This window comes from Psammomys obesus, unplaced genomic scaffold (genome assembly GCF_907164565.1).
Source record: "Psammomys obesus unplaced genomic scaffold, mPsaObe1.curated_primary_1811, whole genome shotgun sequence".
Classification (NCBI taxonomy): Eukaryota; Metazoa; Chordata; class Mammalia; order Rodentia; family Muridae; genus Psammomys; species Psammomys obesus.
This window is the reverse complement of record NW_026596117.1, coordinates 27,867,613-27,880,761: the sequence shown is the minus strand read 5'-3', so window position 1 is coordinate 27,880,761 and position 13,149 is coordinate 27,867,613. Positions and strand designations below refer to the sequence as shown.

At 42.1% G+C, this 13,149-nt stretch overlaps 1 protein-coding gene across 5 annotated transcripts in view; it reads left to right on the top strand.

Moving 5' to 3' along the window:
- The first annotated feature begins 671 nt into the window (after positions 1-671).
- Positions 672-13,149, top strand: part of Tut7 (terminal uridylyl transferase 7) — a 56,215-nt gene continuing 43,737 nt past the window's right edge. For 3 of the 5 annotated variants that reach the window (XM_055629163.1, XM_055629160.1, XM_055629164.1), the window contains exons 1-6: positions 1,094-1,167; positions 1,704-2,254; positions 7,134-7,315; positions 7,603-7,719; positions 8,171-8,348; positions 11,154-11,242. In XM_055629163.1, the coding sequence (XP_055485138.1) occupies positions 1,735-2,254; positions 7,134-7,315; positions 7,603-7,719; positions 8,171-8,348; positions 11,154-11,242 (1,086 nt within the window). In that variant the 5' untranslated portion in view covers positions 1,094-1,167; positions 1,704-1,734. Of the gene's footprint in view, positions 720-760; positions 825-1,093; positions 1,168-1,703; positions 2,255-7,133; positions 7,316-7,602; positions 7,720-8,170; positions 8,349-11,153; positions 11,243-13,149 lie in introns of those variants that run through there. The other 2 variants (XM_055629162.1, XM_055629161.1) reach the window with 2 other exon arrangements.

Below are 13,149 nucleotides of genomic sequence, written 5' to 3'. Positions count from 1 at the left end.
AACAGCCTTATTTTCCCAACACTTCCTATTTATTAGTTTCTTGATGCTTTCGAGACATTTGGAACACTTTAGATAACGATGAACGTTCAAAAAAAAAAAAAAAAAAAAAAAAGAGGAGCAACTCTGTTTGCTAGTCTGCTTTGTTGAGAAAAAAAGAAAGAAAGAAAGGGAAAAAAAAAAGAGGTTGAATTTCTATCCCCAGGCCATCCTTTACCACTAGTCTTTAGAATACCTTATTTTTTTTCCCCCTTGAGACAGGGTCTTTTTGTGTAGGAAAGAGGAGCGGTCCCCTTGACCATGAAAGCTGGGTAAGCGGAATTTAGGCCGCTAGAGTTTCTTCATGATCTGTAACGTAGCCTTCATTGAAGTCTTGAGTCACTTGGAATTATAAAGAGGATCAGCAGTTTGGTTCAGTTTCCCCAGAAGCCACAGAAGGAACGTCAAGAAAATCCGAAAGCGCTCGGTGCCAGAACCCGCAGGTAGCAAACAACCCGGACCTCTCCGCCCGCACCCGCCGCGCGCTCCCGGCGCTGGGCGGAACCTGGGTGGCGCGCGCTTCCGGTGCGCGCTTCCGGCCATCAGCGGAGCGCGGGGCGGGGCACCGTCGGCTTCCAATCGCGCACAATGAGACGGCGCTGAGCGCCGGAAGTGGGGCCAAAGGAAAACACGGAGAGGAGCCGGGCCCGGACAGGAAGCGGCGGGGGACCGCAGCGGCGCTGGTGAGTGCTCCGGGGCGCCGTCTCGTCGCGTCCCTCCCGGACTCGCCTCCGGGCTGGGCCCGTGGGTTCCCCCGGCCCCGAGGAGCGTATCTGCCCGGCCCCGAGGTACGTTGGCGCCGTCCTACTCGGGCCGCCTCGGCCGGGCTGCGCGCCCGGAGCCCTCGGGTTCGAGTCCGTGTCTTCAATTTGTGTCGGGGCTCCGGCCCTGGCCCGGGGAACCCCGGAACCCTGTCAATGGCCGGGCGCTTCCTGCTTCTCAGTCCCCACGGCGGCTTCGTGGCCAGTAGTGCGGGGCCTCCGCCTCCTCCGCCTGGGGACTCCGCTTGTGGAAACTGAGGCATACAGGGGTGGGGCATCCGAATGGGGAAGGAAAAGGAGTATCATTCTGCGGAGGATTGTGGTTGGTGATGAAACTGGACAAGTCGGGGGCTGGGGACTAAGAAATCGGGTAAGTCAGCTGGCGGTGACCCTTGGTCGGAAGCCCGGCCCCTTAGAGTAATACCTTGGTGGGAAGCGCTGTCCCTTTGCCCAGCGGTCGCGCCGGGTAGAAAAGTAACGCAAAGAGTGGGGTTGATCGAAACTGAAGTCTGTTCACATAGTTTCGGCTACTTTGACACTTAAAAGTAATTGCCAACTTTTTTTAAAAATAGATTTGGGGAGTTTTGTAACAATGTTGACTTAGGATGTTTACTTTGAAGAGAGGTGCTTTGTTACATAGAAGTCACTACTTTAGTTTTTTGCGGTTATAAAAGCTTCAGATATAGTCTTCTTGTTACACAAGGACTACTTTTGAAAAGCACTGTAGGGCTAAGCCTCCTAACTTCTGGAATGTACTGATTATTAGGAATGTGATAATAATTTAATTTTTAAATGGGGAAAAGTAAAGGCTTCAGGGCATCAGTGTGTTACTTTGTGTGTTTGTCATGATACTATTTTACAGGTTTTGTTGTTGTTATTGTTTCCCCCCAAAATGCCTTCTTTCAGGTACAAAGTAAGAAAGTTGAAGTCAAAGACAATGGGAGATACAGCAAAACCTTATTTTGTGAAGCGCACGAAAGACCATGGAATTATTGATGATGATGATTTCAGAAGGGGCCATCCCCAACAAGATTATTTAATAATGGATGATTATGCTAAAGGCCATAGCAGTAAAATGGAAAAGAGCCTTCCAAAAAAAAAGATAGTACCCGGGAACTATGGGAACACCCCCAGGAAAGGACCATATGCGGTTTCCAGCAATCCATATGCATTTAAAAACCCAATTTACAGTCAGCCTGCTTGGATGAATGATAACCACAAAGATCAAAATAAGAAATGGCTATCTGATGAACTTGCTGGTAATGCAGATAGCTGGAGAGAGTTCAAGCCTGGACCTAGGATTCCTGTCATAAGCCGGTCAAGGAAAGAATCCTTTCAAGAAAGTGAAGATGGCTACAGGTGGCAGGATGGGAGAGGCTGCAGAGCAGTTAGACGGCTGTTTCAGAAAGACCTCAGCAACCTAGAAGCCATGTCAGAAATGGAAGCAGGAAGCCCGGGTATGCTTCAGGTCTCTGGGTTATGTTTCTATTTTTTTTTTCATATCCAAATGTTATTTTCAGTAATGAGCTCTTTAATATGATTATGTTAGTGTTTATAGTACTATAGTTGGGCAGCTTCAACATATTTCATACATTGAACCATCACAACCTCAAAGCCAGGGTGGTCGGCAGAATGGAGTACTATTTCCATAAAAACAAAACAAAAAAGTGAGGCTCATTTTACACTAGTAAACACCTTATGGAAGAGGAAGAGGGCGGTCACTATAACATTGGAGATCATACTCTAGTTTCTGAGTAATGTGTATGTATAATTTTAAAATATATTCATAATGTACATAATAGTATAAAGCTGAAGTATGTACTGTTAGAGTATAGGCTGCGTATATTACAAAGAGAGGGAGGGAGGGAGGAAGGGAAAGAGGAAGTTTGAGGGGAAAAGGAGAACTCACATTACTGTTGAACCAAGCTCACACAGGACCCGAGAAATTGACGCACAAGCTTGACAACAGAATTTGGGAAATAGAAACTTAGATACCGAACATACAGATAAAAGCAGTGCTGTTCCCTTTCAGAAGAATTAAAATCTGTTTCTTTTTCTGAGACATGTAGCCAGCCAAGGCTGGCCTTACCTATTCTCTTGTCTGCATCTCCCAAGTTCTAAACTTCATTTCTAAGTAACTTCACATGTTTTATAACAATTATACAAAGTGATTTCTCTTTTCTGAAAGGTGCAAGTAAATGTTGTGTAGCAGTTATTTCTAAAAACAAAGTTTTTTCTGTCTGGTCATGTTAATTACTGAAGTGAAATAAATTTGTGAATTGGATGCAAAATGTGAAAACTTTATACTATGAAACTGCACTTAGAAAAGTTGCCCTTTTGGTGGGGAGACAATGTCTTAATGTGGGGTGCTGACTGGCCTCACAGTGATCCTCCTGCTTCTTCCCGAACTAAGTTAAGGCTTAAAAGGATCCTGTCTCAAAATAAAAAGTAAAATCTGAACTGGGCAGACTAGAAAGGCTGTTTTGTGGGATGCTGGAATAATGTGGAGCCATGGTTCTGTGCATTGGGCAGCTGCAGTTTGAAGAGGTTGAGATTGTCCAGACTTGATTATGCAGTGCTGTGTGGAAAAATAGAACTCAAATTGAAACAGAAATTGGGGATTCATCCTGCCACACTGGCATTACCTCAGTGGTGTAGGACCTGGAGTCCTGACAAGGAAATAATGTTTATTGGTGATTTCTGGCCTTTTGATTGTTGCTTTTTAAAGTTTTGTGCATATCTTAAGTGTTCCCATTATGGTGTTCCTGTAGGTGTGGACACTAAATTACCTATATTGGTCTTATGAAAATTAAAAAACTCAGAGATGTGTATGTTACATGGCTGCAACCCAGAACTAAGGAGAATAAGGTTGGAGGATGGAGAATTTGAGGCTAACCTGGACTACATATCAAGACATTTGAGAGGTGGAGGCAGGAGGATCTGGAGTTGAAGATCAACCTTGGCTCCGTAGTAAGCTCCAGGCCAATCTAGGTTTCATGAACAAAATAAACATGAAAAGAAGGGGGAAAAGAACTTTTAAGAGCCTCATGCTGTACTGACTGGCTGGGCTTCCTTAAAGGGCAGTTTTAAGATAAGGTTTAAGTCAAGCTGAGTGGCACACATGGTTAGTCCCAGAGTGCAAGAGGCAGAGGCTGGCAGACCTGTGAATCAGAGGCCAGCCTTATCTACGCAGTGATTTCCAGGCTAACCAAGGCTACTTAGTGAGACCCAGACTAAAATTACTACTATTGCTACTAGTAATAATGATTTATAGATCAATGTTTTTGCAGCAAGAAATATTAAAGTGACCAATTGCAGACCAAAACCCATGTTCATATTCAGTTTTAGGACTAACTAGGAAGGTGGCTGTCAAGTGTAAGCAGGGAGTGCATGGTCCTTGTGTTTGCGAGATGCTCACATTTTTCTGTATGAAGTACACACATGAGTTTCAGGTTGCCAAATGAAGAAATTGATAGTTTTCCTTGAAAATCTTTATAAATGAAACATTAAGGTTTTGTAGAAGATTAATACAATAGTGAGAAGTTTAATTTGCTATGAGTGGAAATGACCTTAGGAAAAATCATTAAAGGGAATAAAATGTCTTCGATTTTTTTTTTTTTTTCTTCTTTTCCTTTTTGAGACAGGTTCTCACTGTATAGCTCTGGTGGACCTGGAACTCTATGTAGATAAGACCACCTCAAACTCAAGAGTTTTCTCTGCTTCTGCCTTTCTTGTTCTGAGATTAAAGGACTGGCCTTCAGTATTAAGGACCAATCAAACTGTGAGAAAATGTGATAAAAGTACATTAAAGTTGATTTTTAAAACTTTTTAAGTACTGGTTATGTTTTGTTTTTGGATTTTTTTTTTCCAATTCTACATTTTTGTCTCTTGTTTAGCCTTCAAATATTCTAGATTGGCAATGTCAAGTATTTGGGGCAATGTCATTAATAGGCTGGCTGGAAACATCCATTCAAATAAATACCCCCTGTGACTGGAATGATGTACCTTATGCAAATGCAAAGGGACTTGGGATGCTCACAGACAGCTGGGGTTGTGACAGCCCAAGAAACCTGAAATCTTCCTCTCAGTTGTTATGGGGCCTTCATGGGGGGCTATTTTGCTGTCCAAGAGTGCTCCAGGAGCTTTTCTCACAGTTTGTACCTGCAGGTCTAGGTAGTCCTGTTATTTCTCTCTGTTCTTGATGTGGAGTGGTATGTACCACAGGGCTTTGTAGGGATTACAAGGCTGATTTCCACCGTGTTTTAAACTGCATTTTAGATGTTTATTTTGCCTTGGTCCTGTGTCCTTATCCAAGTCATTCAGTTCTCTGAGACTGCTGCCTTACCATCTGCAGAATGAGGCTCTCCTCAGCATTGAGGTGGTCATTACCACAGGGCTCAGAGGTAGATGGGGCACATGAAAGTACTTTCTTTCCTTCTGTGGAATAGGATAGTGACGCCTGCTGTTGGCATCACTCAGCACTCTTTTCAGCTCTCCCTCACCAGAAGCCAGGGTCTCAGTCCTCTTGCCTCAGTGCCCCAGCGCTGTAGCAGGAATTCAGTACTCATCGAGGCTGCCATTGATTGTTACTATTTGATGATTGTTTTCACCAGGCTGAGGATTGATTTTAGTGTCAGTGTGCATGTTGGGCAAATGTTGAGCCATTTAGCTATGTTCCCAATCTGACAATGGCATTCTTTATATTCATTCATTTATTTATTGTTTGTTTGTCTGTGTGTGTGCCTGCATGGTTGTTTGTGCAGAAGCCTGTGTAGAAGCCTGTGGTGGCTAGAATAGGGCATCAGATTCCCTGGAACTAAAGTTGCAGATGGCTGTGAGCCTTTTTAACTGCTGAGCCTTCTCACTAGCCCGAACTAGTAGTAGTAGTCTTTAAAATTGGAAGTCCTGTACTTCCTTTTATAACCAGATTTCTTTTCTGCAATTAGCCAATGTATTGTAATTGCTACACCAGTTCCTCTGACATCTGGAGAGAGATTACCTGATGCAAGACTTTTCCAAGCATTAATTTATGGAAACGCAATGAAAATGATTGTCTGTTTAATCAGAATTTCTTAAAAGTTTTGTTATTTTAATTTATTTGGGCATGTGTGGGTGCCTGCAGAGGCTATACGGGTGCTAGGAACAGAACCCAGATCCTCTGCAAGACCTCTTGCCACTGAGCCATCTCTCCAGTCCCTTAATCAGACCTATAGCTTAGAAATAAATATCGTTTTAACCTCATGTTATGATTAGCAGTCATTGTCTTTCAGAACCTGATAGGGATCTCAAGGCTGCTTACCACAGTTTTTAAAGTTCAGTCTTGCAATTTTATATGCTTCACAGGTTGAAAAGTTATCTTGAATTTATTTAGTCGTTCTAAGGGTTGTAGAACTAAAAAGCGTTCATAACACATTTATTTAGGGTAAACTTCGATTTTTAACTGCCACTTGCTTCCTCCTCCCCCCCCCCCCCCCGGCATGTGGTCAGCCTGTCAATGTACATTTTTTAAAAAAGGCAAACGCAAAGTGTGAACTGTGTGTCCTCAGTAAAACTTTGGCTTGAATTTTTGTTCCTTTTAATGAAGGAACTCAATTATGATTGCAGGCTGGATTTGTAGCTAAATGATTTTTTTCAAATCCTATAAGAAAATGATCACACTTTCTGAGTTCTTCAGGTACATGCACTATTGTCCATTTCCTTTACTTGTATTCTTCACTTAAAAAAAAAAAATCAGCTGTACAGTGGAGCATGACTGTAATCCCAGCACTCAGGAAGGTAAAGGCAGGGGGATTGCTCTGAGTTTGAGGCTAACATACTCTACAAAGCAAGACCAGGACAGCCAGGGCTACACAAAGAAACCCTGTCTTGAAAAACAAACAAAAATCAAAGTAGCTATGAATACTTTTCATTAAAACACTGATGTATTTACAGTTTGGTTGAAAACATTTTGTATGTACCTTTTACATCAAGTGTATTAGAATTACAGATATATGTGCCTTGGTAGGAGATTTTTATTGTTGCATGAGTACTCAGAAGTGTAGTGTGGAAAGGGAGAAAATCAAATTATATGGAAATTACAATCCTTTAATTACAGTGGATTGTGTGGATTAATGAATGTAGAGAGCCACTTTCAGTGTTCAGGCATCACTCTATCACAGAAATAAGTTCATGTGGGCGTGAGGTAGAGCTAGAGTGTAGCACTTGCCAGTGTGTGTGAGGACCTGGGTTCAATCCCTAGTACTGTAGGTAAGTAAAAGAATTTAAAGGAAGAAAGTTCTGCTTCTTACTCAAAGAGTGACAGTATTCAACATTGCCAATATTGCCCCCTAACTCAAGAAAACAAGAAACAGCGGTCCAGACCTCGGAAGCCACGGAGGACCAGAACCGAGGAAAGTGAACAGGATGGAGAGTTGGAAGGTCCTGTGATTGACGAGTCGATGCTTTCAACAAAGGAGCTACTGGGCCTGCAGCAGGCTGAGGAGCGGCTAAAGAGAGACTGCATTGACAGGCTGAAAAGGGTAACATCCTTATACATACATTTGCTAAGTCATAATCTATATTTCATTTAACACTGTGAGTAATTGCCATATTTCCCTCAGTGAATTAGGCTTTCCACTTCCTCTTCAATGTGTAAGTCTGTATGTTAGAGGGATACTCATTGAGACTTAAGAAAATCAAGGACTACTATCATTATATTTAAATAAAAATGACTCAGTTGTGAAAGTGATGGGGAAAACCCTTATTCTGGCTAATTTTCTCTAAATGTTTGGAGATATATCTTTCTATTAATCTTTTCAAACTGTAGCGACCACGAAATTGCCCTACAGCAAAGTATACCTGCAAACTGTGTGATGCTTTGATCGACTCCATCCCAGTTGCTCATAAACACATCAAGGAGAAAAGGCACAAGAAGAACCTTAAGGTGAGTCTCTGGTGATTGAGACAAATGTCAGCTGTCTTGTTTGTGGCTTTCCTTACACTCACTGTAGATATTAAAAGCAAACAATTTACTGTGTTTATTTATTCTAGCCAGAATGCGTCTCCATTAGTCAGAGGTATCTGTTGGGTGGTCCTGTGAGTTTCCCCAAGTCAGGACAAAGGAAGCCATTTGGTGGGGCCTGGGTGTTCTGTGCAGATAACAGGCACTAATGTCTGTTGTTGCTCTCCATGCTCTTTTCTCCTTATTACCACCTGCTCCTTATTACCCATACTAAATATGTAGAGTTGTGTGTGTGTTTGATAGGGTGAAGACCACCATATCTAAGATAAGGAATGCTACAAAAGTTCCAGAAAATTCTATAGGGTACTCTCAGTGAAGTGAAAGGTAACAACTACATATGAGCCATTTTTAATCTTACCATTGATCTTACAAGGAAAAGCAGGAGGAAGAATTGCTCACCACATTGCCCCCACCAGCGCCCTCCCAGATACATGCAATTGGCAGCGCCATTGACAGAGTGGTGCAGGAGTTTGGTTTACACAATGAAAACTTGGAGCAGAGGCTAGAAATTAAGCATGTCATGGAAAGTGTGTTCCAGCACAAACTACCAGGTATTTTCTAGATTTGTTTTTCTATTTAGCATCTAAAAGTACCTCGTAGTTCAAGTTACTTTACCTAGTAAACATTAACTGATGGCCTAGGCACAGGGCTGCTGCCCATAATACCAGCTTTCAGAGGCTGAGGTAGGGGGTCCCGCGCTTGAGGCCAGTCTGGGCTATAGCAGATCCTGTCTTAAGACATGAGGCATCACAAGATTTTTCTTTTTCCTACATCTGAAAGTGCCTGTTTTTAGTGGTTTGGTGGTGGCGGATTTTTGTTGGGAGTGAAGTGAGTTCATTTTGTTTTGTTTCCTTTCTTTCTTCCAGTGGGCTAGGCTGATCTGAATTTTGCTGTGTAATCTAGGGTGACCTTGAACTCATGAATCTCCTTCCTTAGTTTTTTGTGTGCTAGAATTACAGGCATATGACACCATATCTAGCTTTAGTGGTTGTGTGTGTGTGTGTGCGTGTGTGTGTTTCTGGCTTTCCTCAACGTAACAAAAAAATTACATACACTATAATTATAAATCTCTTTTCATTATACATTTCATTGTGTGACTAATTAATGTCCCATATTATTGAGACACTGTAAGGTTCTTGTGTGTGTTTAGTTACTCTTTAATGTGAGTTAAGGTAGGGGTGTTGTTGCTGTTTTGTTTGTTTTAAGGTACTGAGCGCACACTCAGAGCACTCTGTGCATGTTGGATAAGTATTCTGCTTTAAGGCCGACCACATCCCCAGCTCTTTTTTCTTTAAACTAGCCTTATTTATTACACTTTTTGTTTGTTTTTTTTTTTGTTTTGGCATTTTTGAGACAGGGTTTCTCTGTGTAGCCTTGGCTGGCCTGGAACTCACTCCATAGACCAGGTTGGCCTCGAACTCACAGAGATCTGCCTGCCTCTGTCTCCCGAGTGCTGGGATTAAAGGCGTGCACCACCGTGTCTGGCTTAGACTATTTGTTTATAGTGCTAGAGATTGAATCTAGGACCTTGTACATACCAGGAAGTTGCTCTGCTACTGAACCTAGCTCAGTTAAATGGGTATCCTGGGCTAAATTTTGGGTTGTATGTGTCGAAATAAAATTTCATTTAAATGTACATAAAAGAATTATGTAGAAACTGAATTTTGGAGCCTCGTACATATTGTGTGCTGTTGTTTTGTTTACTCTTGGAATGATTTTCCAAGTTCTGTCCGTCTTTTGCCTCCTAATTTTAGATGCATCAGAGTGTGGGGATAACTTTGTAGGGCACGCTGTTTGTTTAATTTAAGGCCAGTACTGCCGGGCAGCCACAGTCAGTCCTGCACAGCAACAGCCTCAGCTCACATGCGCTGGCTGGGCTCTGTAGGCAAGTGACTGAGAGAGTTTAATCTGGTCTTCAGGCTACCTGTGAAGCAGGAGTACCCTGAGGATCAAGGTGATTGAGGGCTACATAGTGAGATGTAAGGGGGTAGCCAAGGTAGGGAAAGAGGGACAATTGGAGTCCTTACAACTCTAAACTCATGCAGAAAGTCATTCACATAGTGTCCTGTGACAAGCAACCAAAATATAAAGCACTGAAGCACAGCCTTTTTTTCTTTTCTTTTTTTCTCTTTTCTTTTTTCTTTTCTCACCCCCTGGAGACAAGGTCTCACTGTGTAGTCCTGTCTGGATTAAAACTCACTATGTAGACCAGGCTGGCCTCAAACTTAAAGAGATCTGCCTACTTCTTCCACCCGGGTGCTGAGAGTAAGGGCATGCACACCACACTTGGCAGCTCTCTTTTTAAAGAAAATGTGGGTGCAGATGTGTGTCCTGTGTGTATTTATGGTGTCCAGTCTCAGTGCTTTCATTGTGCCAAAAAGACCTTTACCATCAAGGTAGCTTTTTCCTTGCAAAAATATTCGTTGATTTAAGAGACTTCTTAGGTTTTAACAGTTTTCTGTAACAAAGTATATTCAATTTTACAAACAAAATCCACAAAAAGGACAAGTGACTGAGAAACACCTTTATAAGGAAATGAATAGCTCTGTCTCTTTCTTCATGGGAGACCTCTTCAGCCTTAAAGGGTGGGGGCCTGGGTGTGAACCAGCTTGTCCTATTTTAAATTACACTGTAATGCTTTTCCAGAGTTGTATAATGTTAATGGCTTTTTGTTCACACTGTGGTCAGTCCTGTTAAAAAGTAACTTGAGACCCTCACACCTCAGTTCTAGCACTAGGAGGCTGAGGCAGGGGCATCCAGAGTTCATAGTTATTCTCAGCTATATAGGGAGTTAGGACTCAGCATGGCTAATTGAGACCTTGCCTCAAAGACTTGCCCACTCTCCAAAAATGGTAATCCTAGCTAGGTGGAGTAGACATACCTATAAGTCCAGCTTTTGGGACAACGAGGCAGTATGATTGACCCAGGATCAAAGCCAACCTGAACGACAGCAAGAACCCCTACTTTTTAGTGAAACCTACCCTGTATATTCAGTTAGAGCTTCATGTGTGTTCTGACATTAGAAAGAAATGCTTGCATTAGCTCATACTATACAGTAGGTTTTAAAACCAGGTGTCCTTTTCAACATTTAACATCAGAATTTTTTAAATCATGACAGAATTTTCTACACAAAATATGAGCAATGTAGGAGTCTTTTCATGTTTCACAGCTCAGTTAAGTCCAGTGAAAAGCTGAGCAAGTTTGGCTTTGTAGTCATTTGTGAGTGTCTGCTCTCAGTATGGTTTTACTTCTGGGCACAGCATTGATTGATGTTTTTGTGTTTTAAGTAGCAATTTTTATTACAACTTTTGAGAGATCTTTACTGTTTGTGACTCCATGTGCTTGCTTATTTCTAGACTGTTCTCTTAGGCTGTACGGATCTTCCTGTAGCAGACTCGGCTTCAGGGACTCGGATGTGAACATTGATGTTCAGTTTCCAGCTATCGTAAGTACAAAATGATGTGCTGGACTTGGCAGTCAGATAGAATTATTTTATTTATTTAACTTTTAAGACGTTTTATATTTATGTGCTGTGTGAACTTATATGCCCTTGCTACTGTGTATGTGCACATGCGTGTGCCAACTATGTGTAGGTGTCCATGAAGGCTAGAGAGGGTATCAGATCCCCTGGACCTTGTAAGCCACCTGATGTGGGTGCTGGGATCTGAACTCTGGTCCTCTGAAAGAGCAGGTGCTCTTGGCTCCTGAGCCCCGTCTTTATTTAAAATCAGCTGATTTTATTGTTTGAGTACGTGGGCACATTTGTTGTGCATATTTTCAGTCAGCCAAGCAGTCCTGCTTGGTCAGAGACTCTCCAGCTAGTTGGTGATTTGGCTCCATATCAGAAGCACACAGATCTTGGTTTCGTCATTTTCTCTGTTCTTCTCAGAACGGACATAGCAGCCACCTGCCTCTCAGTGCAGGGGGCTCTCAGGGAGGTCAGGGCAAGGCTATTAGGTTGGAGAATGCTTAGAATTTAATTGCTGATCAGCAAACACACTTTGCCATGTGAGGGCCTCAGGGTCACATGAACTGAAGTCAAGCCCTTGCTGCCAGTATGTCACTGTCTCCTTTCTGAGGACTTCAGCTGTCTCTGTGGGATGCTCTGGTATCAGCCTACTGTGGTTCCCACTGGCAGAGGCTGTTCCAGGGAGCATGCTTGAGACTGGTGGCTGTCTGGTGTCAAAAAGCAGGAATTCTTTTGAATGTGACTAGCTGCGAATAGATTTTGATCCTTAGAGTGTGGCAATGACAGATCTGAGAATTTTTTTATCTTCTGTCTGGCTTCAGCTTTACAATTTTATTTTTTTACTTTAAAATTTTTCATGATTATTTTGTGACAGATCTTTCCACTTATTTGTAATGCTGTAATGTAATGTAATAATGTAAGCATCTGAATCTGTGAGGATTCTATGTGTCTTTCAGTGTCTGTGAATTCCAAAAGTTTAATTCTCTTCATAAAATCAACTTTCCTATGATAGCAAAGAAAGGCAAATGCTCGAATAGTATATATTTGTAAACATTCATGATCTGGAAACCTAATTAGCTCCCAAGTTCCCCTTTTATGTAGCAATAAATGATGATGATATGATGGGCCACAGAGATGGCTCAGTGGATAAAGGTGCTAGCCCCCAAGCCTGATGACTTGAGTTCAGTCACAAACTGTTCTCTGGCCATATGTATGCCCTCACACATACACACAATGAATAAATGTAATTAAAAAAATAATTACACTTTAAAAAGCAACCACAACTAACCTCAAATGATGGAACACACCTGTAACCCCACTACTAGAGAGCTGGAGTCAGGAAGAACAGGACTTCAAGGCTAGCCTTAAACAAAGCAAGCTTGGGGCACACACATAGACCAGCTACATACTCCTACATTTTGATGAACTACAATTCCCAAAGACAGGGATGAGTCAGAGCTTTAAAGCTAGAAGAAAGCTAGATTATCCATTTACCTGCTCTGTTTCCCACTGTTTTATTTATAGTTGGTCTATGCTCAGTTTGGTTGTTTGTTATAAGTATAAATTCTGAGACATCATGGTGGCATATACTTTTGATCTGAGAGGCAGGTGGGTCTCTCTGAGTTTGAAGCCAGCCTGGTCTACATAGTGAAGTTCCAGGTCAGACAGGACTACATAGTGAGATACTGTCTGTGAAAAAACAACAACCCAGATTCTGAGGTTGGATTCCTTGATGTTCATAGCCTCTCATTCCTTGCTGTGCTTGATTCTATAACTGCCTGGTTAGGTAACCCATAGATTTTACAGGTTTTCAAGAATTTAAATTTAACTGTGGTGTGTGTGTGTGTGTGTGTGTGTGTGTGTGTGTGTGTGTGTGTGTGTGT